At 40.4% G+C, this 27,666-nt stretch overlaps 1 protein-coding gene and 1 long non-coding RNA gene across 3 annotated transcripts; one reads left to right on the forward strand and one right to left on the reverse strand.

Moving 5' to 3' along the window:
- tamm41 (TAM41 mitochondrial translocator assembly and maintenance homolog) lies at nucleotides 1-8,302 on the reverse strand. Of its 2 annotated transcripts, XM_015959074.3 has the most exons (8): nucleotides 8,022-8,302; nucleotides 7,525-7,707; nucleotides 7,312-7,404; nucleotides 7,051-7,201; nucleotides 2,115-2,260; nucleotides 1,198-1,363; nucleotides 844-906; nucleotides 1-717 (listed from the first exon to the last, which is right to left on the reverse strand). In XM_015959074.3, exons 1-8 carry the CDS (start codon nucleotides 8,157-8,159, stop codon nucleotides 626-628), a joined length of 1,032 nt encoding a protein of 343 aa, XP_015814560.3. In that variant the 5' UTR covers nucleotides 8,160-8,302; the 3' UTR covers nucleotides 1-625. The 2 variants fall into 2 exon arrangements, with proteins under 2 accessions (XP_015814560.3, XP_054592112.2); XM_054736137.2 differs by lacking the exon at nucleotides 8,022-8,302 and having other exon boundaries at nucleotides 7,312-7,376; nucleotides 7,448-7,565.
- Nucleotides 1,816-26,616, forward strand: LOC139068871 (uncharacterized). The gene is made up of 4 exons (XR_011520125.1): nucleotides 1,816-1,894; nucleotides 12,231-12,336; nucleotides 26,337-26,416; nucleotides 26,490-26,616. It is a non-coding gene; the product is annotated as an uncharacterized lncRNA (long non-coding RNA).
- Nucleotides 26,617-27,666: the final 1,050 nt, after the last annotated feature.

A 27,666-nucleotide genomic window follows, 5' to 3' on the forward strand; every position in this document is an offset into this window, starting at 1 on the left:
TCTGGTGAAGAAAAAAACATTTATATTTAAACACAAAACAAAGATTTATGCACAATATCGCCACCTATGGGCCAGAAGTGTGAAAGACAACCAAGCAAAACACTGACGTGCAGCTGAACCAGAAATGTGTCTAGTTTCTGAAATCATGTAAAAGTATTAGATTAATACGTGATGTTAATCAGTGGTCCACACATAAGACAGAAAAACAAGACTGTGTGTAGGTATGTGTTCACAAACAGCTCACTTTCGTGGGCAAATACACAGATGTGACTGAACTCCTCTCTCGAGGTAAACGTTTGCAGCCCTTTACCTCCCACTGAGTTTTATCGTGTCCATCTCAGCAGTCCTGACTCACTGCAGCCTTGAAACCGTAAAGGTCAAACATTTGGTGCAACTGGGAGGTTAATTCAGCCTGACTCTGGAAATGTCTCCGTCTTGTTCTAATACTATCATGGGTTTAAAAAAGGGCAGATGTACAGATTTACACACTCTGTGGCATTGCAGAAGTCAGAGTGGGATGGTTTCAGTCACCGTTTGTCAAAGTCAAAAAAGGAAAGAAATAATGGATCCTGGATGGTTTGGAAAACAATCATGGGAACAGTCTGGTTCCTAAAAATAATCTGCATCAGGACATCTGGGAGACAGACGATTTCCTCCTCCAGCCCTTCCACATCTTCAACAGTTTCTTGGAGCTGTATGATACGGTCTTCCACAGGCCTAGAGATACACACCACATCTGCATTAGGGCAGTTCCTAATGCACAACAGCAAGCTAAACACACTCTTAAGAGAAAAGTTCAACAACAAGGTAAAAAACTACAACACATCCAGTAAGAGTTCCTACCCGCTGTAGCGATGCCTTTAATGCTCTGTGTTATACTGGAGGACTTCACAATAGATGAGATGCCTGTAAAAGCAGCAATAACACACATAACCAGACTTGTTTTATCATTTCACACACACACACAGAAAAATGTTACTTTTTTTACTCATATAATCCAGTAATCTCAACCTGAAGATTCCTGCGCCCAGTTTTGTGATTTACTTTGTGAAATATTGCTAATTCATTTACTTATATTTGACACTAAAGTAATAGCCGTGACGATGAACATCCTCTGTTTTTACACAAATGCTTCAGTGAATCATACCATAAGATTGATTTCTACACTAGAAGAACATCTCTACCATATTAGTGTACCTTGTTGCACAACCGCCCCGCAGTCAGGGTCTTGCGCCACCTGCAGCAAGATCTCCTCCACATCCCGGTTCTTCCCTGGAGGATCAACCAGCTTGGTGATCTTCTGCTGAAGAGTTCGAGGTAACCCCATCAGCTGGATAAACTGGCCCTCGGGGCTTTTGTCCACCTGGAAGAACATAAACTAGAATGAACCAAAGGGAAACACCAACAGCTGACTTCTCGTCAGAAAGCACAAACGCTGGTAATAACCGTTCTGACGGTAAATAAAAGGATACCTTTCCTAAATGTTTTTGTATCAAACCCTACTTTAATACCACATGGTCTAATTTAGTCATTTTCTACTATTTTATTTATTAGCCTACATCCAACTATCATCTATTAATCCAAAATCTGGTTCATTTTGCATTTTCAAAACAATAAAACTTTATGTCCCGGCAAGATTCAACCTCATAGCAGCTAGCAAGTACACACACACACATCACGTTTGTAACTTTGAGTTGTACCTCTGTTCTGCAACACTGAACAACTCCCCAGAGCTATTTTCACAGCAAAGACATGACGTTCAGGCAAACAATAGATAACCAGAGGCCTGCTCCTCAACGCTCCCCCTCTCCACTTACTGAACGTGTTATTTCAGGCTACTGTGGTGCCTGGGGTAAGGACTATTTCCTGGTATGGCTAGGAGTGGCGGCAGCAGGTAGGTAGAGAACAGGACGGTTAGCTAGAATGTTTACAAGCTGTACTATTTAGAAACTAGTGACCTCAGCTAAAGCTCAGCTAGCCAAACCTGTCAGTAAGTAAAGACTTTCATGCTGCAGCCCTTTGTGGGTTTGGGGGATATGATCCAATTGATATCTAAGGTGAAATTTTGGAAAGAGACTTCAAGGTTTTTGAATCTGCTCATTTCCATGCCATACCTCAAGTTTTCCTTGCTGAGGTTTGTAAACCACTTGAGGGCAGTCTCGCAGGATGTTGCTGTACAGGATCCTGAAGTGCTGCAAGTTGTCTTTCACAATATTAGCCACCTTGGATTTGTCTTCTCCAATCACCATCCTAAAATCCCCTTTAAGAGCACAAAAGATTGATTTTATTTGCCTTTTTTCTAGAAGAGAAACAATCTGTGTATATATTTGTTAAATGAAATATGTAAGCAAGTTACTACCTGCTACTCATCAAAGCTACAACTACTAAGCAACTAACCAACCATAGATAACTGATTTGGACATAAAAACATATTAGATATCAACCCAATAGCTACTATTAGTTGACTTACATTTAAACTTGAAATTTGTCCCCGAAGTAGCTGCCGGCTTCTGATCCTCCATCCTTTTGAAATTACGGCGGTGTATTCTGGGAAATTTTTGACCAAGGCTAGGCCACAAGACATCACCTGTGTATCCTTGCTCAGCTAGCTGAACGGCTAACAAACGGACAACAGCCGCCTCGTTAGAACATGAACATTGGAACACGCCTTGGCGGTTCCTGATGACATATCTCCTAGGCAACCTGGGCGGGACCAAGACATCACAGCAAGGTTCCTTGGCATTGAGAAACACCCCAGGTTTAGAGCTTCCCCTATTGGGCACCCAACTGCTCCACAAAGCTGTTAAGTGCAGAATCTGTCCAGTAGAAGGCTGCAGAGTGCTGTCAACTATGAAACTAGTTAAGTTTCTTACACAACAATCACTGAGCTCAATGGTAAACCTCTAGCTCAAAGATTAAAAAAAATTTGTACTGTAAGCTGTTAAAAGCCACGTGCGCAAAACATTTGACTAATTAGCACCACGCAGTTCAGAGTAGGTACCACAGCTACAGTAGCCCACATGCACCAAATAGGCAATGTATCACTGTGGCGGTGCATGTACAGACGTGGGGGAGAGGGAGACTGTGGCACTGACAGCTATACAGAAAACGCCACACCAGCTTCAACCATCTGCATCTTTTGATTACTGTTTCTGCTGCTTCCTGCAGTCAGCATCTCTCAGACATATTTGATTATTAACTATCCTGTGTAGTAGGGGTGGGCGGTATAAACGGTATACAGTAGAAATGATATTAATTTGGCCAAAGGTTGAGATTTTGACTACCTATATCGGCCTATTGCGGTAGCGCATGTTGATGACGTCATCAAGTGGCATCTGTTGAGGCTGAAAGCATGGAGTCTGTGATGGAGGAGGTTCTCGTAAAGAAGACCGGTGCAACATCGGTCATTTGGACTTGGTTGGGCTTTAAGGAGTCGGATGTGGAGCAGAACAATGTAATCTGCAAAGTATGCCGGAAGAAAGTATTAGCGAATAGAGGGAATACATCTGTTATGTCCCCTTTTAGTGGGGCCTGTAAGTGCTTGTGGTTATTATTGTATTTTATTTAAACAGTTTAACCGGTTCTTGTTATTATTGTCATTTGTTTTACCACCTCAAAACGAAGCACGTTGTGGAATACGAAGAAAGCTAAAAACAGCCAAAAACTGCGTCCTCAACAAACGCCCAGTCAGTCGAGCGGTAAGAAAAAAAGTGGTCTTACACACCAGCAGACAATATTTTACAAGCATTTGCTAAAGGCACTCAGTATGAGAGAAATAATCAACAGTGGATTGATATTACAAATGCCATTACCACGTAACTGTGTAAGGACATTCCATTCCATTCCATTTATTTGATAAAGCACATTTAAAAACAGCATGTGAGCTGACCAAAGTGCTGTACAGGGGTAAAAACATATAGGGTTAAAAGAATAATATAAAAGAATAAAACAACTAGAGCAAAACACAAAGAACCATGAGAAGTCAATAAAATCAGTAAAAGAACAGTGTAAATAAACCATCGATAAAATAGCTAGGTAGTAAAAGCAAGAGAATAAAAATAAGTCTTTAAGTGGGACTTAAAACCCCCAATGGAGGAGGAGATTCTGATATTCAGTGGGAGATCATTCCAAAGTTTTGGAGCGCAGACAGAAAAAGCTCGTTCACCACGGGTTTTGCAGCGTTGACGGGGAATCTGTAGTAGGTGTAGGTCACCTGAACGGAGAGTCCTGCCTGGCACATAAGGAGTGAGTAACTCGGATATGTAGGGTGGTGCTAAGCCATTCAGCGCCTTAAAAACAAACAATAAAATTTTAAAACGTATGCGGTAGTGCACAGGAAGCCAGTGAAGTCTTGCTAAAATTGGAGTGATGTGCTGACGACGGCCAGTATTGGTCAGAAATCTTGCCGTCGTATTTTGTATCAGCTGAAGGCGAGATAATGCGGCTTTTGAAATACCAAACAGAATTGCGTTGGAGTAGTCCAACCTTGAGGTGATGAAAGCGTGAATGGTTGTCTCGAGGTGGCGCCGATTCAGAATGGGTTTTAGTTTGGAAAGACGTCCCAGCTGAAAAAAACATGATTTAACCATGTGATTAACGTGAGAGTCCATTTTTAGAGCCACATCCATTTTAATTCCAAGATTAACAATTGTTTGACTAATTTTAAAAGGAAGAGCAGAAAAATCAGGAGCGGAGGAAGACGAGCCATTAGGAGTAAAAACAATAAACTCGGTCTTAAAATCATTCAGTAGCAAAAGATTTGCTGACAGCCAGTCTTTAACCTCACTCAGGCAATCAAGGAGCGGCTGGATGGAGGTAAAAGCCTTCAATGGAACATAAATCTGGCAGTAGTCCGCATAAAGATGAAAGTTAATGTTAAACTTCCTGAAGATTAGTCCCAGTGGAATAATATAAATGCTAAATAAAAGGGGGCCGAGGATAGACCCCTGTGGAACGCCCCAAGGAAGAGCAGCAGAGGGAGATGAACAGTCGTCCATTCTAACTCTAATAGACCTGTTGTCAAAGTAGGAGCAGAACCAGTCAAGCGCGGATCCCTTAATGCCGACCAAATTCTCAAGGCGGGACAATAAAATGTCATGGTCCACCATGTCAAATGCAGCTGAGAGGTCCAACATCACCAGGGCAACATGGGAACCGGAATCAGTGGCTAAAATAATATCATTAAAAACCCTGATGTGAGCAGATTCTGTGCTGTGATATTGTCTAAAACCAGACTGAAATGTATCCAAGACGCCAAAGTTGTTCAGATGGGGCATGATTTGATTATAAACAGCCTTTTCCATCACTTTTGACAAGAAGGGGAGCTTTGAAATGGGGCGAAAGTTCCCGAGGTCAGTTGGGTCTAGGCCAGATTTTTTCAGTAGTGGTTGAAGCACGGCATGTTTAAAAACAGAGGGTATAATTCTCGAAACAAGGCTGGAGTTAATAATATTGAGCACATGAGGGGCTACCACTGGAAGAACCTCCTGGAAGAGTCTGGCTGGTACAATGTCATCAGGACATCCTGATGGCTTCATGGAAGATATTAATCTCTCCAGGGCAGGCAGTGTAATCGGCTCAAAATGGTCAAAGCATCCGGTACAAACTGATACGGGTAGCAGAACATCTGCAGGGGAAATGATTAGACTCCTAATATTGGAGACTTTGTCTAAGAAAAAACTTAAAAATTGGGAGCAGAGATCATCTGTGATTGCAACTGTAGGAGAGTAATCACTCGACAAAACTGCATTTAGCGTTTTATATAAAACCCTCTGGTTCCCAGAATGGGTAGTAATAATGCTGGCAAAGTATTTATTTCTAGAATTCCTGACTGCTTTCTGATACTCATCTAGGGCATTTCTAAAAAGTTCATGGGAAATGGATAGTTTATCCTTCTTCCATTTGCATTCACACCTTCTGCATAATCTTCTGAGTTCATGTGTGTGAGAGTTTAACCAAGGGTCAGATTTTGGCTTAGGGCGTCTAACCTTTAAAGGAGCAACGGTATCCATCACCATGAGACCGGCTGAGTGAAAAACACGCAAAGCATCATCTGGATTGGTGTAAAATAGGGTGGAGGCCGGCAGTTCAGTGAAAGAAGCACAAAATCTATCAGCTGTAACCGGGGTAATAACCCGTGTCTGGCGCAGCACCACAGGCCTTTTACCTAAGCTCACCGGACAATCAAAATCAAACAAAACTGGAAAATGATCAGAAATGACAGTTTCATCAACAGACAAATTATTAACATTTATCCCATAAAACATCACTAAATCTAAAATAGACTGGTTATGGGTAGGAACCGACACAACCTGCTTAAGACCGAAAGAATCAAGTGTATCAGTAAAATCTTTCACAAGGGGCTTGGCAGGACAGCAAACATGAACATTAAAATCACCCATAATCAGGGCTCATTCGTATTTTGATGTTATTTCTGCCAGAAGTTCTGACCATTCTTCAATGAAGTCCTTATTGAATTTAGGGGGGCGGTAAACAAGCACACAAAGGACTGGATGGGTATTACCCAGTTCGAAAGTAATCAGTTCAAAACTATTGATGATGGTGGTGAAGGGTACCATCTTGCAGGGGATATTCACTTTGAAAATAGTCAGCAATCCTCCCCCGCGGCCCGAAAGCCATGGTGCCGTTCCTTACAGTGGAGAAAAGCGGCTTTCGGGACATGATTAAGACACTCGATCCACGTTCCGAGGTACCGAGCCGCAAACACATCAGCCAAACAGAGATGCCAAAACTGTACGAGAATGTCCGCGAGCAAGTAAAGCGAGAACTCCAAGGAATAACACACTATGCAACTACGACGCGAGTATGTTTAGAAACAGTCATTTTGACATATATACAAAAGAAAGTCATATCGCAATATATACCGTTACCGCACATTTTTCAAATTATATCGCAATATAGATTTTAGGCTATATCGCCCACCCCTACTGTGTAGTTAATACCTTTGATCTGATGAAAACCTTTTATTGTGCACGTGCAAGTAAAAAGTCTGTGACTTTTCAGGTTTAAGGAGCTGTATAAGTTACACACCTGCATAAGATAGACCAGCAATCTGCAGGAAAAGGTCTTTCTCAGTGCAGCTTTCAGGGAGCATGAGGAAGGAGGCCGTCACAGCACTTTTCAGATTGGCCACCAGAGCGGCACGGAGCTTCCCATTCTCACTCTGCACCAGCATCTTCACCTGCACAAAGCACATGCAGCAAGTACACATGGATATATACAAAAAGCCTAAGAAGTTTTGACTGGAGAGGATTTATTACAGCAGCTGGGTGGAGAAGGACAGCTACTGACCGGCTTGTGAAGGCGTCCAGCAACATACATGGTCTTCCAGTGCATGAGGTCGTCAATCAGAGAGTCTGTGCTGATTACACCATATTTGATTAGCTTAAACAGAAAATGAGTGTTTAGTTAAAGGTTTAGAACTTACCCAAATCATTAGTAGAGTTATCCTTAGAAATCAAAACAGAAAATAAATATTCCGTCTTAAAAAATCACGAGAATTACCCTTCCATCCACAGGCACGAGTGTGTTATAGTACATTGAAGCTCCGTGGTCATTCTGTATGGAGCTGATCATCGTGGGGCCCAGGAACTTCAGGATGGAGTAGTGTTTGCGATTCTGCAGGAGATTCATGGTGTGCCACGTCACTGGATCATCCACAGCAAACACAAAGTCCAGCATGTTTTTCTGCATCCACAGATGGAGGAGGTTGATCCAACAGGAAACACGTTTCACGTAATAAATGAGGACACAATGTCTAAATACATAGGGATAAATTCGTTTTTATGGTTGTGACCTGATGTCACGATTTAATTTGCTAATAAAGTTTTTGCAACACATGGTTGAATAATGAACAAATAGTATTATAATATTAAAGTAATATTAAGTTAAACATTTGCATTGTTCTCCTCAAAATAAAAGCAGAATTTTTTTTACTTTTATTATTTTACAGGATGATGATGATGTAGCAGCGTTGTAGATCACCGTTTAAAAACTCTTACCTGCATTTGACCTTGGCTGGTCCCATGCTGTTGAAAAACGCCTGATCCGTAGGCAAAAGCTAAGCTGATATCCTGAGGAAACTGTGCCAGTATTCTTCTGTAAAGCACGCCGGTGTTGTGCAAAACTGGAAGAGCCATTTAGAAAACGAACTACAACACTTGTTTACGACACGTTGCTCCGGTTGGGGGCACAAAATCGACTTAAAATAATACAAAGCACGAGAATGAAACTTTTAAATGTTACATTTCAGGAGAGCAACTTCGCGACACTTCGAATATTCACTACCACGTTGTTTTGATTGAATTAAGCGTTTTTCTTCTGATTAAACCCCACTCATTCATATCAGCTCGGAAGGATCAGCTGTGTGCTTCCCCCCGTCGACCAAAATATGCGTCATAAATTACGTCATGGTGCAAGGAAGGATGGGAAATGAAGTAGCAAGCTGCGTAAAAGCCAAACAGAACACTTGAAACTCATTTTTAGACATGATAAATAAATACTCTTGTGAGATTTTACATCTAAACTTAAACAGTTTAACCGGTTCTTGTTACCAGTGCAGAAAACCCCTAACCCACACACACACACAAACAAAATTAAACCCGCAATTGGTTGTTCTCCTTTGTGCCAGCAGAGAGCATGTTTCCCCAAATGTAGTTGTCAGTGTTGTTGAGGGAAAATATTCCATTCAAACTAACAAAATGCCACACTGGTTAACACATAAAATCATTAATAAATAAAATAAATTATATGCTCCTCATCATGCCTTTTAATACAACAAATATATCTTTAAAACAAACTAGTAAAATGACACCAGTTTCTAAGAGATGAAGAAAAATTAAGAACACATTTAAATAATAGTTCAGCCGTCAAGAAGATAGACAGTCAGTGTTTGTAATCATTTACTTTTAGGAAATATATTTTCATATCATCTTTATGTAAGCCCACAATAGGCAAACAACATGGACTTTTTTTTCATTTGCTTAATTCAGATTTTAAGTTCAGTCAAACATGAAAAAGACATTTAAAGTAAATTAAAATATCTTGATTAACCAAAAGTAAACTGTTAAAGGTAAATAATTCATAATTCGTTAAAATCTAGCACAAACATGATAATTAAAAAGAAAAATCCGATGAAGAGAACATTCTGTCTTTAATTTTTGGACTTGTAGACCCACTTCTCACATTAAATTGAATGAATAAATGTAGATTCACAACCGTTTGTGATTTATCTACAGCATGACCAAGGGCGGAAATCCCATTTCAGTTTTGGGGGGACAATAAACAGTAAAACTTCAGAGAGTAATTTTTGGGGGGCACATGAAAAAAAATGCTCTCTACATACAGCACTGTATGTCCTAATAAGAGACTGACCTGTGACTCTGTGCCTGTGTCTGACAGGCTCTGGCTGCCTGTGCTCAAGTGACTGGACTTTGCCTAATGAAACCATTTAGAAACAATTTCATAGGCATTTCATTTCTTTCTTATAGATGTCTTTATCAAAATGCAAGTTTCTACTTACTTGACGTTCTGGAGCATTAAAAAACGACCTGATGTCTGCCATTTTTCGTTTCTCTGCCATTTCAACTGACCTGGTCTGCTGACAGTTGGACAGCAACACACACACACAGATGGGATATTGTCTTTAGAATGGAGCTGGAGGATATTGATCAACAATAATATCTTGCCAATTTTGTACATCTCCATAAGCATCTTTTCTTTTTGTTTTAATTTCAATAACAAGACTGTGGCCTAAAGCAGAATAAGCAATTCAGAATAAAGATTTAAAAGTAGATTGTTAATAGTTGAAGCAACATGTCCTGAAATGACATGGCTATTAGCTGACCAACAGCTACACGTGTGGACGGATGCAAAGCATTAATTTTAAGTACTAAAACATATCTAACTTTTTCACAACAAAGAGAGAGAACATAAAATGTCAAATTAAAATTGTATTAAATCACATAACATGAAAGCTACTAAAATCCAAATAGTTCCATATTGATTTTAATATATTTGAATTTTTCCTTCTAAATATGTCTAGAAAAAAATAACAAACTTCAAATCAGCTTTCACAAGTCAAGTATCAAAATGACTGAAATCTCTTTAATAAATCATAGAAATTTTTGTAAGCTATTAGAGAATAACTCTGTAATATTTAATAACTTTATCTAAGTCCTACTGAACGAAAAGATACACAAAATCTAAAAATATATTCTTGAAATATTTGTTTAATTTTAATAATAAAAATTAAAAACATTTACTTTACAAATACACTACACATAGACATACTCTATAGTTTATCTTTCAATTTAATTGATCTCACTTTTCTCAGTTTTCATAGTGTTTTTGGGTCTGTGTGGCCAACGAGATCTTTGGCTCTATGTTTTACACTGAGAGCTTTGAGCAACGTGCCTCCACCACACATTTGCTGCAACCAGTTCATCCCTAAGCTGCACGGTGCACCTGCACTTTGACATATTGTAAACAACTGCAGAGCCTGGGGAAGAAGTGATAAGAGCGGTTAAACGCTGTGGTTTTCCATACATCGGACCAGTTAGTTTTGATTCTACCATATTCATCTGCTAAATAGGATGAAACGCGGACATTTTCATCGATCTATAAATGCTCCGCAGATTCCAGGGGCAGGCCGTGAAAGCGTACGTGTCCAGAAAAAGGAACCTTTGATCACCTTAGTGACTGGAATAATAATAGTGGAATAATCCTGGAATGACCAGAGAACATGAAGTGACAACTTTTTTTTTTTTTTTTTACTGTGGTGTTGGTGGTCTGTCATAAAGGGATCTCCGACCGGTGATCAAAATCTAAAGATAATCGGTGTCTATGTTTGACATTTATGACCACATTTGACATACATATTTAAGTTTGTAGAAGAAGCGTGTGATAAATGACTTACTGTTGGAAACCGCTGGCTTTTTGATTCCAGCTTCCTGTGAGCCTGCGGGCTGCTGTGAAGCTGTGAGCAGGGCAAACAGCGCGTGTGGACCGACCATACCAACTTGAGGAATTGGGGGGGTGGGGGGGTGGACTATAATTTCTCAACAATTAAAAACACATTGTTTTGTATTTGCAGACTAACTTTTACGTTGTGGTTTTAGAAGACAATACAGGTTTACTGATAGCATTTATGTGTTTACAATAACTTTTGTGGGGGGACAGCTTTGTGTGTGTGTGTGTGGGGGGGGGGGCGTCCCCCCCGCCCCCCCTGGGATCTCCGCCTATGAGAATGAAATCGTTTCAGCCAGATGAATATTGATAAGGTCAGTGACTTATGACTACTGAGCTTCCTGTTACATCTGACCACTGTGGTGGTGAAAAAGAGCAGATTTTGTATGTTTTCTTATCCTGCAAACAACATGTCAATGTTTAAAATCTCTTATCTTGAAATATCAAGACACCACAATGTGTGACCTTTTTTCCAGTCTTCCAATCAGATTCCTGACATGTTCTGGATCCAACTTCTTTGCTGATGAGGAGGCTGGACTCCTGCATCTCTGTTGCTGCTGGAGAGAGATGTTGCCATAAATGTCAATTTAGCTAGAATCAAAGTGCAGTGCAGGAAACTGGCTTTCACCCACCAATCACTGTTGGAAAAGTATCAAGTTAGAAACTTTAATCTCCTTGTGGCTCAATATTCAGTTTGACTTTGATCCAAAATGTCAGCGAAGATGTTTTACTCACTCTGACATTTTAGCCTCCATCCTTTGAAAGGAATTGATATTTTGCATGAGAGTTTCACCAAAATCTGTGAGCAGATTTGACAGATCCATATCTTTAGTCTGCAGCCACATGTCCACCCGTGATCTAGTTTTAAGGGAAAATTAGCCGAGTCTGCCAAAGGAAATGTTTGCAAAAGTGTTAAAGTTTTTGTCACAAAGCTGTTGAAACTACAACATGGTAATAATAAGTTCATCATCAGAACTTGGAACATTTGTGAATAAAAGTGATTTTCAACCAATCAAATAACATCTGTAGGGGGTTTAAACCACTCATTCAAAAACAAGGAAATGCCAGGCGCAGTCACACCTAAATGATTATATATTGTGTCTGAGGTTTGTGAGAAAACGTCAACTACTCAACAGAAATCAAAAGTATCGTTAAATCACTTCATTTTAAGGTGCTATTGATTATTTCTCTGTAAAAACATATTGGTGGTCAGCGTGGTGTAACTGTGCTTTTCTTTCATGCAGGTTGCTGGATACCTTTTACATGCCTGTTTCCATGGTGATTAACATTGCCATCCACGCCTGAAGATCCATCCATCCATCCATTTTCTGAACCACGTAGAGTCGCGGGGTAGGGGTGTGGGGGTGTGGGTGTGTGTGTGTGTGTGTGGGGTGTGTGTGTGTGTGTGTGTGTGTGTGGGGGGGGGGGGTGCTGGTGCCTATCTCCAGCTGTCAATGGGCAATCAGGCGGGGTACACCCTGGACAGAGAGAAGCATCAAAAGAAAATGCTCCATTAGCCACAAACACAGCTACTCCAAACCTCTGAAAGAAGAAACAGAAGCTACTTTTACTCACCAACACACAACAACACTGACTGCACCTGAACGTCAGTTAGATACACAATACCTGGATGTTTCCATGATTACGTATGGAACCTGCTCAGTTTCACATTTTGCTGTAATTCAGTAGAATGGAGAAAATGAAGCAGAAATACAGAATACATTTACTTGTAATGCTTAATCTCTACGGATTACCATTTGTTTAGCATACATCTGAATTTAAATTTGTTTCTAAGGATGATTTGAAGGGTTTGCTTTTGTATTTTTATTATTAGAGTTGCAAGTTTTAGAACTATTAGAAAGTAATTTCATTTACATTATGATGTAAATCAATATTGGTATGTACATATTGAATTTATAAATTGTGTTTGATCCTGTTTATATCAGATTAATGAACACCTCACTGAGCTATTCTAATCCCCGGGAATATTTATCAGTATGTTGTTTTATTGTCTCTGATGCCAGAGTGTGTACTTTTTGCCATGGAGAGTCTTAGGTTTTTATTTTGCTGCTAAGCCTAAAATGAACACAATTCAGGTTTTGGTAACACTTTAAAATAATGATCCTTTTATTATGTTATGCAGTACATTCTTAAGCATTAATTAACAACGTGTCTCTTTATTAACATTACTTAGCGCATTATTAAGCATTAATAAACAAAGTGTCTGTGAGAGTTTTTTCATATTTCACTTTTCTTAAATGTTCTTTTTAAGTGAAACAAATCGCAACAAGTATTGATGGGCAACATTTAACAATTTACAAAATAATTTTCTACACGTGCACCTCAGTGAATAGCGACCAAGACAGAAAGAAAATGGTTGGATTTTCAGAAACCCAAACAGAGAGACTCAGATGAAGAGAAAACAATCAACAGCTGTGCTAGATAGCAAAACAAATAAATCACAATTTGGAGAACCTGTTCAAATTATATTTTTCATCGTCATTTTGTAGCTTTAACCTTCAGGCCTCAATTGATAAGACCTTACTAGCTCCGTAATTGTTTGTTTGGGATATCTCTCGTTTTGGGCCGGCTGTGCCTCTTGACTTCTGGCTGAAACGGGAGTGATCAGGCTGGGGATTGATATGCACACGGCTAGGTTGGTTTTCTGGTCTTTTGGAGCCTTTACCTCTATTATAACCTCCTTGGTTCACTCGTCCTCTACCACGGACATGCGGATTAGTGGGGCAAACACGTGAAAAGTGGTCCCAGCCACCACAAGCCCATCAAGTGGGAGTTCGGGAGTAGTCTTGGATATCCCAGTGCAAGCTCATTGATGACAACAACCGCTCCAGCGCGGCAACACGACGCATCACCACCGTGGGTGGTTCAACCAATTTTTCTTTTTTACGTTTAACAATTTGCACCCTCTCGGATTTTACTAATTCCTGTTTAACAGGGTGCGGGGGTTCTTCCGCAGGCGGAGCAGAAGGCCCTCCAGCTGCGAGGAGTGGTTTATCCGCAGCTAGATCGCCTTGATAAGGCGGAGGAGAAGGAGCAAGCGGAGGAGGGATAAAAGGTGGAGGAGGTGGCACAAGGGATACTTTCCCTGTTTCACCCTTGCTTTCCTTTTCTCTGTCCTTTCTCTTCTGAATGCCTGCTTGCCTTTTTTCTGTCTCATCCAGCCATCACATTGCCACTCTTAATTGCTCCTCTTTCTTCTCCTTGTCTCTCCCTGTGGCTGCCGCAGCTTTGGCCTTGTAGACAAAGACTAAATAATTCCATTGTTGACCTTTTAATTTACTGTCAACTTTATACTTTTTGCGCCATTTTTCCATAAACTTTAAACTGTCTGGATGTTTACGATACATAAATTTAAAGTCCCCCTCCAGCTTATCAACTGACGCTGCGTTGCCCATTTTATTTATAAAGTTGCGTTCACTAGTTTAGTGAAGAAAGCTGGAAGGACACCGGTAAACTCTAAAATGAACAGTATTAAAAAATCAGGCTGGTAACGAAGGCAAAAATCTGAGTCGTCTTTTCAGAGAACATTGAAGCACCGTAAGACCAGCGTTTTCCCTCCTCACACATACACACACATACACACACATACACAGAACCTCCACCAGGCACCTCCTTACACACACACACAGACTGAGCTCCCACACACACACAAAGAAACCAGAGAGAGTCCACAGCCAGACAACACACAACCTCAACCACAATACGACAAATACAAAACCAGTGGCTTAAACACAATCAACAGCTTGATCACAATGAACAAAACCACCAAACCACAAACCACACGCTTCTACAGACCACGAAAAATACAGTCCAATTTTGATTTGATATTTCCATTATTAAACACTTTAATTTAGAATTTGATTTCCTTCATTCGAGCCAAATATAGCGGTGATCGTATTTTACTTTAGTATCTCCGCAGCACCTTAAAAATGTTTAATAATCAAAGCGACAGTGTGATTTCTGTATTCTTTGTCAACACAGAAGTTGCCAGCCCTGTGTCACGCGGATATAGTGGCCGCTTTAACGCGGCTCTTTTTATTTAGTGATTGCTATCCAAATGTAGCGGCTTTTTCCCTTTGTCCTGCTTATTCTGTATTTTTAGCACCAAGCTGGTGTACTTTATAATCCCAGGGGTATGACTGAATAACGCGAGTCAGCCTCGTTTACAACCCGTTCCGCACGGCAGTCAGTACAGCTTTTTTTTTCACATTTATTTCACGCTGTATTTAACCGGGACCGGCTCAATACCCGACTTCCCGTCAGGGCTCGAAGTGTCCTTCGAGCCTGAATAGCAGAGCAAATCACTCTGCCAAATAACGTTATGAAAAGATGCGTATCAAAAAGGGTGCTTACTCCCCCCCGTGCACTTGGATTCCACCCCGAAATCCGAACGCACGAGAGCCATGGCGGAAGACGTCCAGCAGAGCTAGAACAGCCGGCCAGCGGAGCAATTCAGCCCGCTGGGCTTTGAGGAAGGCGACGTGCCACGTCGTCTCCCCGGAGAAAGCCTCCCTCGGCTGACAATGTGCGGTCGGTCACGGCACCAAAATGTTGGGTTATTTTTTATTAAAACTAGTTCACCTTAAGAGAAGTCAAACGCAGAGAGGATTAGAGCAGTATTACTGTTCAGTTTACTTTGCAAAGGGAGAAAGGTGAAGCAATGATCATACATGTAAGCCTGGTTCACACAGTCTCAGCGAACCGTCGTCTTCTGAGGGTTTTTATTTACAAAGCACACACAAAGCACATCACATCACATTCCTAAACTGCTACATCAGGTGGAAAGCTGTTTAATGTAGGGAGTGAAAACAATGTCACACCTTCCTCATACAAAACCAGGTGCATTCAGTCAACATTCTATTTCTCATGGGGGTGTAGCCGATAACACAGAACAGCATGGTCTGAGGAAGGTCGTTATCCTCCCTGTTGAGATGGGAGGGCTGGCACAGGATCTTGCATTTAATGAAGCAACAAGTGTTTTACTTAAAGAGGCAGTTATGATTTTTAAGCAGTAATGTCAATGAAAAAACACTTTTTCCCTATCAGGCCTCTTTCAGGTCCTGTTGACCACTCCTACTGCAGTAAAGATTGCTGAGCGACCCTCTTGAATTCATCTGTCACATTGTAAGGTACAAAAGGAGCTTGATTAACAGGTGATACAGACAACATGGGGTTTTCAACATAAAATGGATCAAAGCTGGTCTGCTGTGGTTCCTGGTGGGGGTGTACACCCTGCTTCTGGTCCTGGAAAGCACACCAGCGGGGCTCAGAAGGAAACAAGCCCTCATCGAATACCACTCACCTCTCGACAACAAGTGGTATAAAATGGCCAACCTAACAGCTAAAAAACTCAGTTTCGATACCAGCTGTTATGTCTGCTTGTTTATGCCTCATGATTCCGACAGCAACCCCACACTGACAGCAGTTCCAGCCATGGTGAATGACACCATCTGTCTCCTACAAGCACTCTATCTCCAGCGGCGGAACAAAACTACCCATTGCCTAAAATATACCGAACATTGTTGCAAGGATCAATGGTTAACTCATGTCTGGATAAACCCAGAAACATTCAGAACGTCAACCAGCATAACAGTAATGAAAGGCCTGCACCTGCTACGCACAAGAGCTCAGACTAAAGACCCATTCTGCCTCCACCTCCAATGCGACAAAACCACTAAGTTCCTGGGTGAGTCCAACTGCGAAGATAAGCTCCCATTGTTGCCATACTAAACCAAGGAGGATAATGTCTGCTGTCCTCACTGGCTCGTGGACACAGATTGGCCACACTGCGGCACTGGTTTGATCTATGTAAACCAGTCAGCACTACGGACAAGAGTGGGACAAAAGGCTACGTGTGACAATGCGAACAGAAGATGTACCTGTATCTGCCGAGAGGATGGTGTGGGATGTGCACCTTGGCTCGGATACAACCACCTTCGTTGGCGTTCACAGAAAGCGCAATAACCTAAAGACCCAATCATCTGTGATGAAGAGACTTCAAACCTGCTCAGGTCTACAAGCCATTCTCTGACACCAACGGACGAAAACCTCTGTACAGCGATGGACGGGGATAGTTCTACACCCTCCTTCCCATGGTGGGAACGGCAGCCCTGACAAAGAGAATGAACAAGGTTTGGTGGTGTCTGGAAGACATTACTGCTATTCTGGATGATCTCACCTCTATGATGGCAAACGATCCTGAGAAGGCAGCTCTTCGCACTATGGCAATGCAACACCAGATGGCGCTGGACCTCCTCTTTGCTTCAGAAGGAGGTGTTTGCGCTGCTTACTGGCGGTTCCTGGTATCATGTTTTACTTAGGTTCTGTGCTCCCCTGATTGCAATTCTCATCATCTTGTGTGTTTCTATGGTATGCATTTTTCCTTGCATTAGGTTCATGGTTGGTAAAATGATCATGAATAACATGTTAAATTCCACTTTGATCCAACAGCAGGGTCCTGAGAAGACTGACCTGGCCTAGATGGTGGAGGTACCGAAGTGCAGTTTAGTTTAATAAATCAAGGATACACCTATGTTAAATTACCCACAAGGTAAAATGTAGGTGTGGTTGTCTGGTTATTTAGCTAAGCTAAAATCGTTAGGTTGTTTGGACATTCCAAATCGCGCCTGGGTAAGGTATGTCATAATTCCTAATTACTTAGGTTTTTATGGTTGATCTTTGGGTTGTTAAGATCTTATTCAGGTCTTTTGATATGGAAATGTATTTTTCTATTTTTGCTATTTTACTTATTACATTCTATTTTACTTTTTACTTTCTATTTTTTACATTTATCCATACCAGGGTTCTATTTAACACCCTTATAAGCTACGTAAAAGTTCACATTTTTACTCATATTTGGGTATTATTCAGGAGGCGTAAAAGTCCTCGAGTAGTGTTTAAGGTTATCTTTTATCACTTAAAGTTGCATTTCGGGGGAAAACTGTTAGAGTTTTTTCATATTTCACTTTTCTTAAATGTTCTTTTTAAGGGTTTAGGCCCTGAAATGTCTTCTGAGAGATAAAGTTTGCTCTTTCTCCATGGGGGATGTTTCATCGGGTATGTTAGGTTCTAGCAGCCACCCGTATAACTTGAGACTTCCTCTTTAGAAGGTCCCGCCTTAGGTAGAAATAATGCTGTTATTGGTTAGCTTCAGCTCAGAAGCAACGTTGTTATTGGTTAGCATAGGACATGATGAATAGGTCTTTGTCCTCAGGTTTTCTCTCTGAATAAAAGTGCTGTGGTGGGAGTGGACTGCAGAGTTGGAAAGCGATGTTCTGATCACGCTCTCCACTCTTTGCTGCAGCGCATTAAACCTATTTTCTCTGGTGTGCATTCTTTAGTAAAATTATACCTAACAGTTTCTCTTTATTAAGTTACTTAGTGCATTATTAAGTATTAATTAAAAAAGTGTCTCATTATTAACGTTAGTGCATTATTGAGCATTAATGAACAAATTGTCTTTTTATTAACATTACTTAGTACATTATTAAGCATTAATTAACAAAGTATCTTTAATTAATGGTACTTAGTGCATTATTAAGCATTAATAAACAAAGTATCTTTTTAAGAAGTTAGTGCATTATTAAGCATTAATTAACAAAGTGCCTCTTTATTAATGCTAGTGCATTATTGAGCATTAATAAACAAAGTGTCTCTTTATTAACATTACTTAATGCATTAGTAACCATTAATAAACAAAGGGTCTCTTTAATAACGTTACTTAGTACATTATTAAGCATTAATTAGCAAAGGATCTCTTATTTAGCTTTCACGATAATATTAACTATTAAGTGTGCTTACAGAGCAAGTCACCCCCAAATCAACTTTTTTTTTGTTGATAAACTATATAAATGTGTGTCTAATTGTGCTGCAGACACGTGTGGTCAATAATTTGGTACTTCAGTGCATCTTAGTTCAAATTTAAATATTCTGCTTAAAACTGTCAGTGTTGCGCCGTTGTCAAAACCTCTGCACTGCATTGGAATTTAAATCTTCCACCGCTATTGGCTAAGAGGTATGCTATGATGTAAACTGGTACATTATGATGTCACAATGTCATTGTGAGCCTGTGTGTGTGTGTATTTGTTAGGGGCTCCGCCCTCTCGATCTGCTAGGCAACAGCATTTGTTGCATTTTTCAAACATGAAGAGGGAGTGAAGTAAATTTCTTGTAGGGGGTGACTTGCTCATTAAGGTTAGGACGAAAGCCAAACGGTTAGGGGATGTCTGCTTAGTAATTCATAACTTCATATTAACATTAATAATAAGTGATTGTTAATGCTTTGTTTAATATGTTATTAATACTTAATAATGCACTAAGTAACATTAATAAAGGGACCCCTATACCAGTTTTTTTTACCTCTGTTTTCTCTCATGTAAATTGCATGTGTGTGTGTGTGTGTGTGTGTGTGTGTGTGTGTGTGTGTGTGTGTGTGTGTGTGTGTGTGTGTGTGTGTGTGTGTGTGTGTGTGTGTGTGTGTGATAGTCATTGTTGGATCTGTAATCTTCCCTTGGTGAATTGTAAAGCCGATAATAGACATTTTAGATTTTTGCTGTGTGAGTATCTGTCTGTCTGTCTGTCTGTCTGTCTGTCTGTCTGTCTATCACCCAGTTTCGTTTCACAACTGAATCTGAACTTTAGCTCTCTCTTGAAATGCAACAAGAGTGAAATGACAACAGCTGGATGAGTCGCAGTGGTTTTTACAGTAAATAACAGAACTGTAACTTTGTTACAACAGATCTATTAAAGCATGACTTCACTTGTTTTGCCCTTTGTGCTTTACTGTAACTAAGTCACTGCAAGGAAAATTATATATTCGGTTCATTTTATTCTGCAGGATTGCTTTCCTTAAACATGAAGTCAACAAATAAAAACAGTAAATTGATTATTTTATTTTGTTTAAATAAATACTGTCATCAGCATGATAATTAGAATGTTTTACCAATCATTTATTTGTTTATTTAGTGATTCATTTATCATCGTCATGATTTTATCACGGAGCCTCCAGATGTTCCACTCTTGCTCATCAAACTTACAGCAAACCCACCACAGCTACACTTGAACAAGCATGTCTGTGCCACATAAACAACACAAACCAAGCATCTAAAGGCCCAATTAATGAGAAACACCATGTTGTGCTGTTTGTTGTCATCCCATCTACAGATGGAGTCAGGGTTTGATCTGATGATTAACTGGTGGCTGAAAACATCCCACATTTGTAATGAGTTGTGACTGTGTCTGTCTCCATGTGCAGGAAGACTGTATTTATGTGTGTGTGTCATGTGTTGCATAGATTGTTGTGTTTGTGCCTTTGGATGCACACGTTTCATTGAATCTGTGTGGACAGATGAATGATGCTTCAGGCATTTTAGAATTGCTGTAATTGCTCATCTTTATTTCCTCTCTTAAACTGCAGCAGATAAAAACAAGTATGCAGAAAACACCAGCAGCTGAGCAAGGTTTGATAATTCCAGCACCTTGTTATTTTGTGGCAACGCAAAGGAAACCTTATATTTTATGATTTGCACATATGGGTGCATGTTTTCATCAATATTAAACTAAAAATGAACCTTAAAAAGTAAGGAACACATTTTTCCAAGTTAAATTAGCTGCAGCAGTCCCCTTGAGTCACACCAGCTTCAGTCTTAATGAATAGAATAGAATAGAATAGAAGAATAGAATAGAATAGAATAGAACAGAGTAGAACAGAATAGAATAGAATAGAATAGAATAGAATAGAATAGAATAGAATAGTGGGGAAATGTTGGCGTCACAGGAAATAAAGGGCAATAAGGAATATAAGGTTATACAATGAAAAAAATGTGTTTGAGAAACACAGTCAATTGAATTTCCATCCATCCATCCATTTTCTGAACCCGCTTGTCCACGTAGGGTTCTGTGCGAGAGGAGGGGGTGGGGTGGCTGGTGCCTATCTCCAGCGGTCAATGGGCAATCAGGCAGGGTACACCCAGGACAGAGAGCCAGTCCATTGCAGGGCAACACAGAGACACACAGGACAAACAAACAATCACACACACACACACACACACACACACACACACACACACACACACACACACACACACACACACACACACACACACACACACACACACACACACACACACACACACACACACACACACACACACACACACACACCTATGACAATTTAGACAGACCACTTAACCTAACAGTCATGTTTTTGGACTGTGGGAGGAAGTCGAAGAACCCAGAGAGAACCCACGCATGCACAGGGAGAACACGCAAACTCCAAGCAGAAAAATCCCAGGCTGGGAAGCGAATCTAGGATCTTCTTGCTGCAAGACAACAGCTCTAACCACTGCGCAGCCGTCAATTGAATTTGCCTCGATAAAATTATAAAAACTAAACAAATAAATAAATAATAACTAGAAATATGATTGTTGATGGATGATTATTTTCTGAATGTTCCAGTCAAATCTGTCCAGTGTTTCACTAGAGACTCTCTTCACGGCACGACCCACTTGTGTGTTCTTTTCTCCATTTGTATTATATAACGACTTTTTAGTAAAGGTCCGATTATCGTGCATTTGTGTCATGAAACATGTAGGCCAGGAATAGCTCAGGATGTCACAAGAGTTCACGCCGTGGCTCTGTGACTCACTTCTGATCTCTTATGGTTGAACACACACACACACACACACATTTATTTCCTCACTGGCCCTCACTCGGCCTAACTCACTCATTATGTAAAATACCTGATCTGAAAACGGCTGATATTGATAATTTTCCCTGAATAAATCAGACTTTATTCTACAGAAACAGCACTTTTCTCGTTTATTTTCTTGTAACAAAAATATTGGGATCACCTTTTCTCCATCATCAGCAGAAATTCAGTCACACTGTGCATCACATTAACGTGGCCGGACCAGAGAGGCTTTATACTTTAATAAATCTAAAAGCCACAACTCACAGGGTTTACGTCCCATTGATCGTTAAGGCTGATGCACTCCTGTGATCTGAGTAGCTTTTACTCACCTGCAAATTATTTCACCTTCTCACATGAGTCACGTTTCTTCATCTGAGTGGATCTGATCACTCTCTCCTTACAGCTCAGCCCAGTGAACACATTAATTTGTGCTCAACAAATATGTGTTAAAATCTGTGAATTAAACACATTTCTTATTGAATTTGTGAATTAGAAAACAACTTTACATGATTTCTTTGATGAAATGATCAGGGTGCAGCAGCTCGATGCTTTAATCTGCTGCAGCCCTTTAAAGCCACACTGCTTCTCTTTAATGTAGCTCAGATGAGTGTGGGATTTTCTTCCTGCTTGAATAATTTTCTTTCTGTGTCCTGTCATCTTCAGGCATGTTTTGAAGAGAGGCTTAATGCAGTAAACAGTGCGGATGCAGACCTCTTCTGCTGATGGCATTTGGAGACCGTGCTCCCCCCGATACCCTCAAACAATGAGAATGCACAATGAAGCCAGCTGGGAGGCGGTGGTGAAACAGAGGAGGAAGCACATTTGCCCTGCAGTGTGTCAAAACTAAATTGTACTAATTAAGAAAAAATGAATCTTCATTAGTAAGGTTTCAAAGTAACACTTAATAGGTTTCTCGCTTTTCCCTCCTTCTGGTTGAAAGCAGAATTCCAACTGTTGTAAACAACCCTTCTGTAGCTAGGGTTAAAGACAAGCTAACACTAGTCAACTGTTACTAAACATACCAAGAAGTAAAAAGATCCACACTATTGGAGAAAAAAATTATTATTACTTACAAGTCCAGTAGCAACAAAGCCAGGTCACCATCAGCAATTTTTTAGCCTCCTTTAGCTCCTTCAAACTAGTGTTGGCCACGCAGATGTTCACTGTGTAAGCAACTTTACACGCAAACTTTGGGATTTATAAAAGAAAACGTAGCGGAAAAATGTGCGCAAATTTAAGTGTACTAAGGGCCTGGCTTACGCACATTTTGGACATGGAGAGCACCTGCAGTGCTGCTGCTGAGAAGGATACAGTTATGAATTCCAGCAGCAATACCACTTGTACCACTTGTGCACACAGAACAAGACCCCCCCACACACACACACACATACACACAGCTTGAAGCGCAGAATATGGTATGCTGAATATCAGCAGGGGGACAGACTGAGACAGAATGGGTGTGTCCGAATCCACGGGCAGGATGCTTATGAGTACGGGTCCTCGCCAGCCTAGCAAGCCCTTGCTAGACAACTAAGACCGGAACCCAGCGGCTCTGAATTCGGACAGTCTAGCCTTCACCTCTACGGTGGCCCGTAGGTCTCGTCACAGCCGTGGCGGCAGCTACACGCAAAGGAAAAATGCTTAAAGCTAGCAAAAATTGAGCAGGAATATTAAGGAGCTACGGCAGCTTCACGTCCATCAGCAGCGTTTGTTCACAAACGTTTTCAGGTAAAGTAACTTTGTTTATTCTAGAAGCTTTCAGGACTTACATGCTAACTTTAGATCATTTCATGTATGTTTTAAGCTACAGAATGAACTGGTGAAATGTACACAACACATTATTACAGAGTATTATCATGTAGGTAATTAATATAAACCAAATGAATAATAAATGTTGAATGCAGTAGGATGTTTTCTAATGTAAATTGAACCTTAGAACTTCTTATTTTGCATCAAATGGGGGTAAAATGCTTTAAAAACAGTCTTTTAAATAAAATAGCATTGAAGTGTTTTCAATGTGCATTTGTTTATTCAACTTAAGCCTAATAATGATTAGATCTGTCTTAAAAATGTAAATTCTATGTAGTTTTCCCTGCTGCTTTTCTTTAAACTGAACAGAACCCGTGTACTGCAGGTTGTTTTGTTTTACATTTTTCAATTAAAAAACACTCTTTTTAAATCTATTACAGGTCAGCATGCACTGTGCTGCACATCTGCATTTGTGCTGGTGAAGTTGTGGGTCCGGAGGATGAGCCTGAGGAAGATGTGTGTGGAGGTACCAGCAAACCACCACTACTGTTAACAGGCAAGTCATTTATGTAGGAACCTCTATTAAAAACAACACTGTGGTTTTATTTGCAAAGAGTCACAATTGTTATACTAGTGGATCCATAAACCATCTCCTCATTTCATATTTCTGAATACACCTTAGAGATGTAACGGCCGTCGTCTGAGCCAGCCCAGCTGTCCCTGTGGATGGACGATGGAGTGGACAGTGAGAGGAAGCGTCCCAAAGCTCTCTCTGCAGACCGTCCTGTATGATGTTCCTCTGACCAGAAACGTCCAGCCACGGGTCTGCTCCAGCCCTCCATCCACGTCTGGATCCTCCTGCAGCAGATCCAGCTGCACTGATAAAGACTTCCTGCTCACTCAGTTTAAATAAATGATCCAGGAAGAGTCACTCAGGTTAATCCTGCTTTAACCGTACATAACTGGTCCATACTGGTTTTGATCTGTAAATAAGTGTAACGTATTATAAATAATCTTGTCTCCTTACCATATTTTCATTTTCTGTTCATGTAACATGTTCAAAAGCATCTGTAATAATAAATCTGGTGATAAAATCAATGACCAGAAAGAGTTATCAGTTAGTATTTGTTTTAATAAACCTGTTCAAATATTAAACAGCTAAATAACATTAACATGATGACAGTAGAAGGCCTCTCTTCCAGGAGGACCACCAGGTAAAGCCTCTCTTGACCCTGGACACCTGCAGTCCTACAGAGAAAATCAGAGACCACAGGAGACAAAAAGGCAATAAACACATGTTTACATTTATTCACATGAGAAGATAAAAAATATATTCTTCACACAAACAATTTTACTTCATTAAAACGTGTCAGCTGTGTAAATCCCTGAATGTAAAACTACTTTTATACAGCAGAACACAGAAGAACTACTGTACTTATGTGTAAACAGCATCACTCTTCACCTCCAAGCTCAATAAAAACACTCTGTTGTCCCTAAAACAAATGACAAGTTTAATTCGCCACACACACACACACACACACACACACACACACACACACACACACACACACACACACACACACACACACACACACACACACACACACACACACACACACACACACATAAACGGGACCCGCGATACAAAGTCGTTCTGGCTGATTTCTGCCTAAAATGTTATTTAAAAAAACAAATATACAAACGAAAAATGTCTACAAACAGAACCGCTTTAAGCTTTTTAGGTTTCTATGGCTTGTTTTTAACAAACTTACGTTTAAAACTTTGTAGCTCTCCCCTTAATCTCTTCCTGTTGAAAATCCACAGCCGCCGCGCAAAGCATGCTGGGATAGCCTTGTTCTGTGAGGATACAAATGACCCGTCCTCGAAATGTGGGCAGAGCGAGGACGTATTTGAGGAGGCGAGAATGAGTATTCTTGGAATTCGGACAGTACTCGTCACTGCGCTGTGACGTCTTCGACCTCAAAATGCGCTCTTACAAGAATCCTTCCCGTGGATTCGGACACACCCAGTGTCATGCGTCTGTGATAGTGTGAGCGTCCTGTCACTGTGACCCGATTGATGATGCGCCCTGGCAACTTGTTCAAGGGAGATCTCTGTTTGGCTGACTAGTTAGCAAGTGTGACTCTCACCCGGGAGTCTGGGGATCGTATCCTGATTGGACCAGTTTTTTATATCTGCCACAGATCTCTCTGCAGAACTCACAACATTGACGGCTTCAGCAACACTCTGCCACCTCGTGGATTTTCTCTTATTTGCTTGCAAAAGCACTTCCTTTCATTTTTCTACCTCACCCAAAAGTACCTCAATTTCTGCTTGTGAAATAGTACTTCCTTGATCTGCAGTCGGGATCGAAATGTTGCAACAAGCCAGCTTATGTATACACATGAGATCCAAGGGCACTTTTTGTTGACCATTTATGACAGAAAGTGGGCGTGTTTAGGGCGGGATGTGACTAAAAAGCAGCTGAAAACCTTTCTCGTTAGTCTCTGAGTTATAACGTGGAAATTACGTGCAGCTGTGCGTACTCCATGTTTTATAGGTCACAAACCTACTTGGCGTAAGTAAATTATTTTTGCTGAGCTTAAGTACGGTTTTAGTAAGGATTGTACACAATGTTTTATAAATGAGACCCCTGGTCATTAGAGAGCTGCAGAGGGCTGTCCAATGTGTAACTGCTCAAGTTTTTTTGCTCAAGATTCACTGAAACCAGTTTGAAAGCAATAGCTCAAAGTGTTAAAACTTTTTTAGTGTTGCTTTAAAGTAAATTGCAGATTGTCAAGTAAAACATTTTCTATATTTAGTCAAAATTGTTTAATTATAACCCGTTTTAATGCTAATACTAAAGCTTCCATGTTCTTTTGATATCCAGAGAGAAACCTGGGAGTCTGATGGTTCCCCTCAACAGAAATCTGGACAGAGATCACCAACATCACAAAGACTCAGTTTAAGGTACAGCCTTGCATGTTTCCATTATGGCCGGCATCAATGTTTCTTTCAATTTCAACATCTTTTCTACTTTCAGACCTGTTGTTTTAGCTTCTTGCGTCCCTTTATCTGGATGGTGCTGCAGGGGAATATGGCCTCTTGTGATGAACTGCAACGTGAAATGCCTCAGGGCAGAAGAAATCCTGAAAGCAAAGGGAGGTTGAGCCTCTGCTTGTTACTTGAAAATTCAGACAACTGAGAAATCCTGCAGAAAGCACAGATAAAATACAATATGAAGGTACTTATCAAGGAAACACAGTGTTTTTGCTGTTTAGGTTATCTTAGTAACAACTTGAAAATACAGGTCCTTCTCAAAAAATGTGCATATTGTGATAAAGTTCATTATTTTCTGTAATGTACTGATAAACATTAGACTTTCATATATATTAGATTCATTACACACAACTGAAGTAGTTCAAGCCTTTTATTGTTTCTAATATTGATGATTTTGGCGTACAGCTCATGAAAACCCAAAATTCCTATCTAAAAAAATTAGCATATTTCATCCGACCAATAAAAGAAAAGTGTTTTAATACAAAAAAAAGTCAACCTTCAAATAATCATGTTCAGTTATGCACTCAATACTTGGTCGGGAATCCTTTAGCAGAAATGACTGCTTCAATGCGGCGTGGCATGGAGACAATCAGCCTGTGGCACTGCTGAGGTGTTATGGAGGCCCAGGATGCTTCGATAGTGGCCTTAAGCTCATCCAGAGTGTTGGGTCTTGCGTCTCTCAGCTTTCTCTTCACAGCATCCCACAGATTCTCGATGGGGTTCAGGTCAGGAGAGTTGGCAGGCCAATTGAGCACAGTAATGCCATGGTCAGTAAACCATTTACCAGTGGTTTTGGCACTGTGAGCAGGTGTCTATGGCAAGCCAAATGAGCATTTATTCTGATATCAGGATATCAGCCAGAATTGTCATGAACATGTAAGCCATTTCTGTCCACTAGTTAACTAGTTAGCCATGTTTGTGTCAACTAGTTAAATAGTGACAGCCTAAATGTCAACTAGTTAACTAGTAAGGCCTAAATTCTCTCTAGTTAACTAGTTAAAATGTTTCATATCTTACTAGTTAACTAGTATTGCTCAGTGTGTTCACTAGTTAACTAGTGGACAGATCAATGTCCACTAGTTAACTAGTTAAAACACATTTAGTTTTTACTAGTCAACTAGTAAGGTACAAAAACTCGTACTAGCTGACTACTGAATGTA

Source organism: Nothobranchius furzeri, chromosome 3 (assembly GCF_043380555.1).
Source record: "Nothobranchius furzeri strain GRZ-AD chromosome 3, NfurGRZ-RIMD1, whole genome shotgun sequence".
NCBI classification, from domain to species: Eukaryota; Metazoa; Chordata; class Actinopteri; order Cyprinodontiformes; family Nothobranchiidae; genus Nothobranchius; species Nothobranchius furzeri.

Bases quoted from the DNA above. Each gene is read 5' to 3' on its own strand.
- tamm41 (XM_015959074.3), bottom strand. From the start codon at position 8,159: ATGGCTCTTCCAGTTTTGCACAACACCGGCGTGCTTTACAGAAGAATA. The intron at 1,364-2,114 runs GTATGGCATGGA...ATGTTCTTCCAG, and splicing joins CTCAGCAAGGAAAACTTGAG to GTGGACAAAAGCCCCGAGGG. The intron at 718-843 runs GTAGGAACTCTT...GTGTATCTCTAG, and splicing joins TAAAGGCATCGCTACAGCGG to GCCTGTGGAAGACCGTATCA.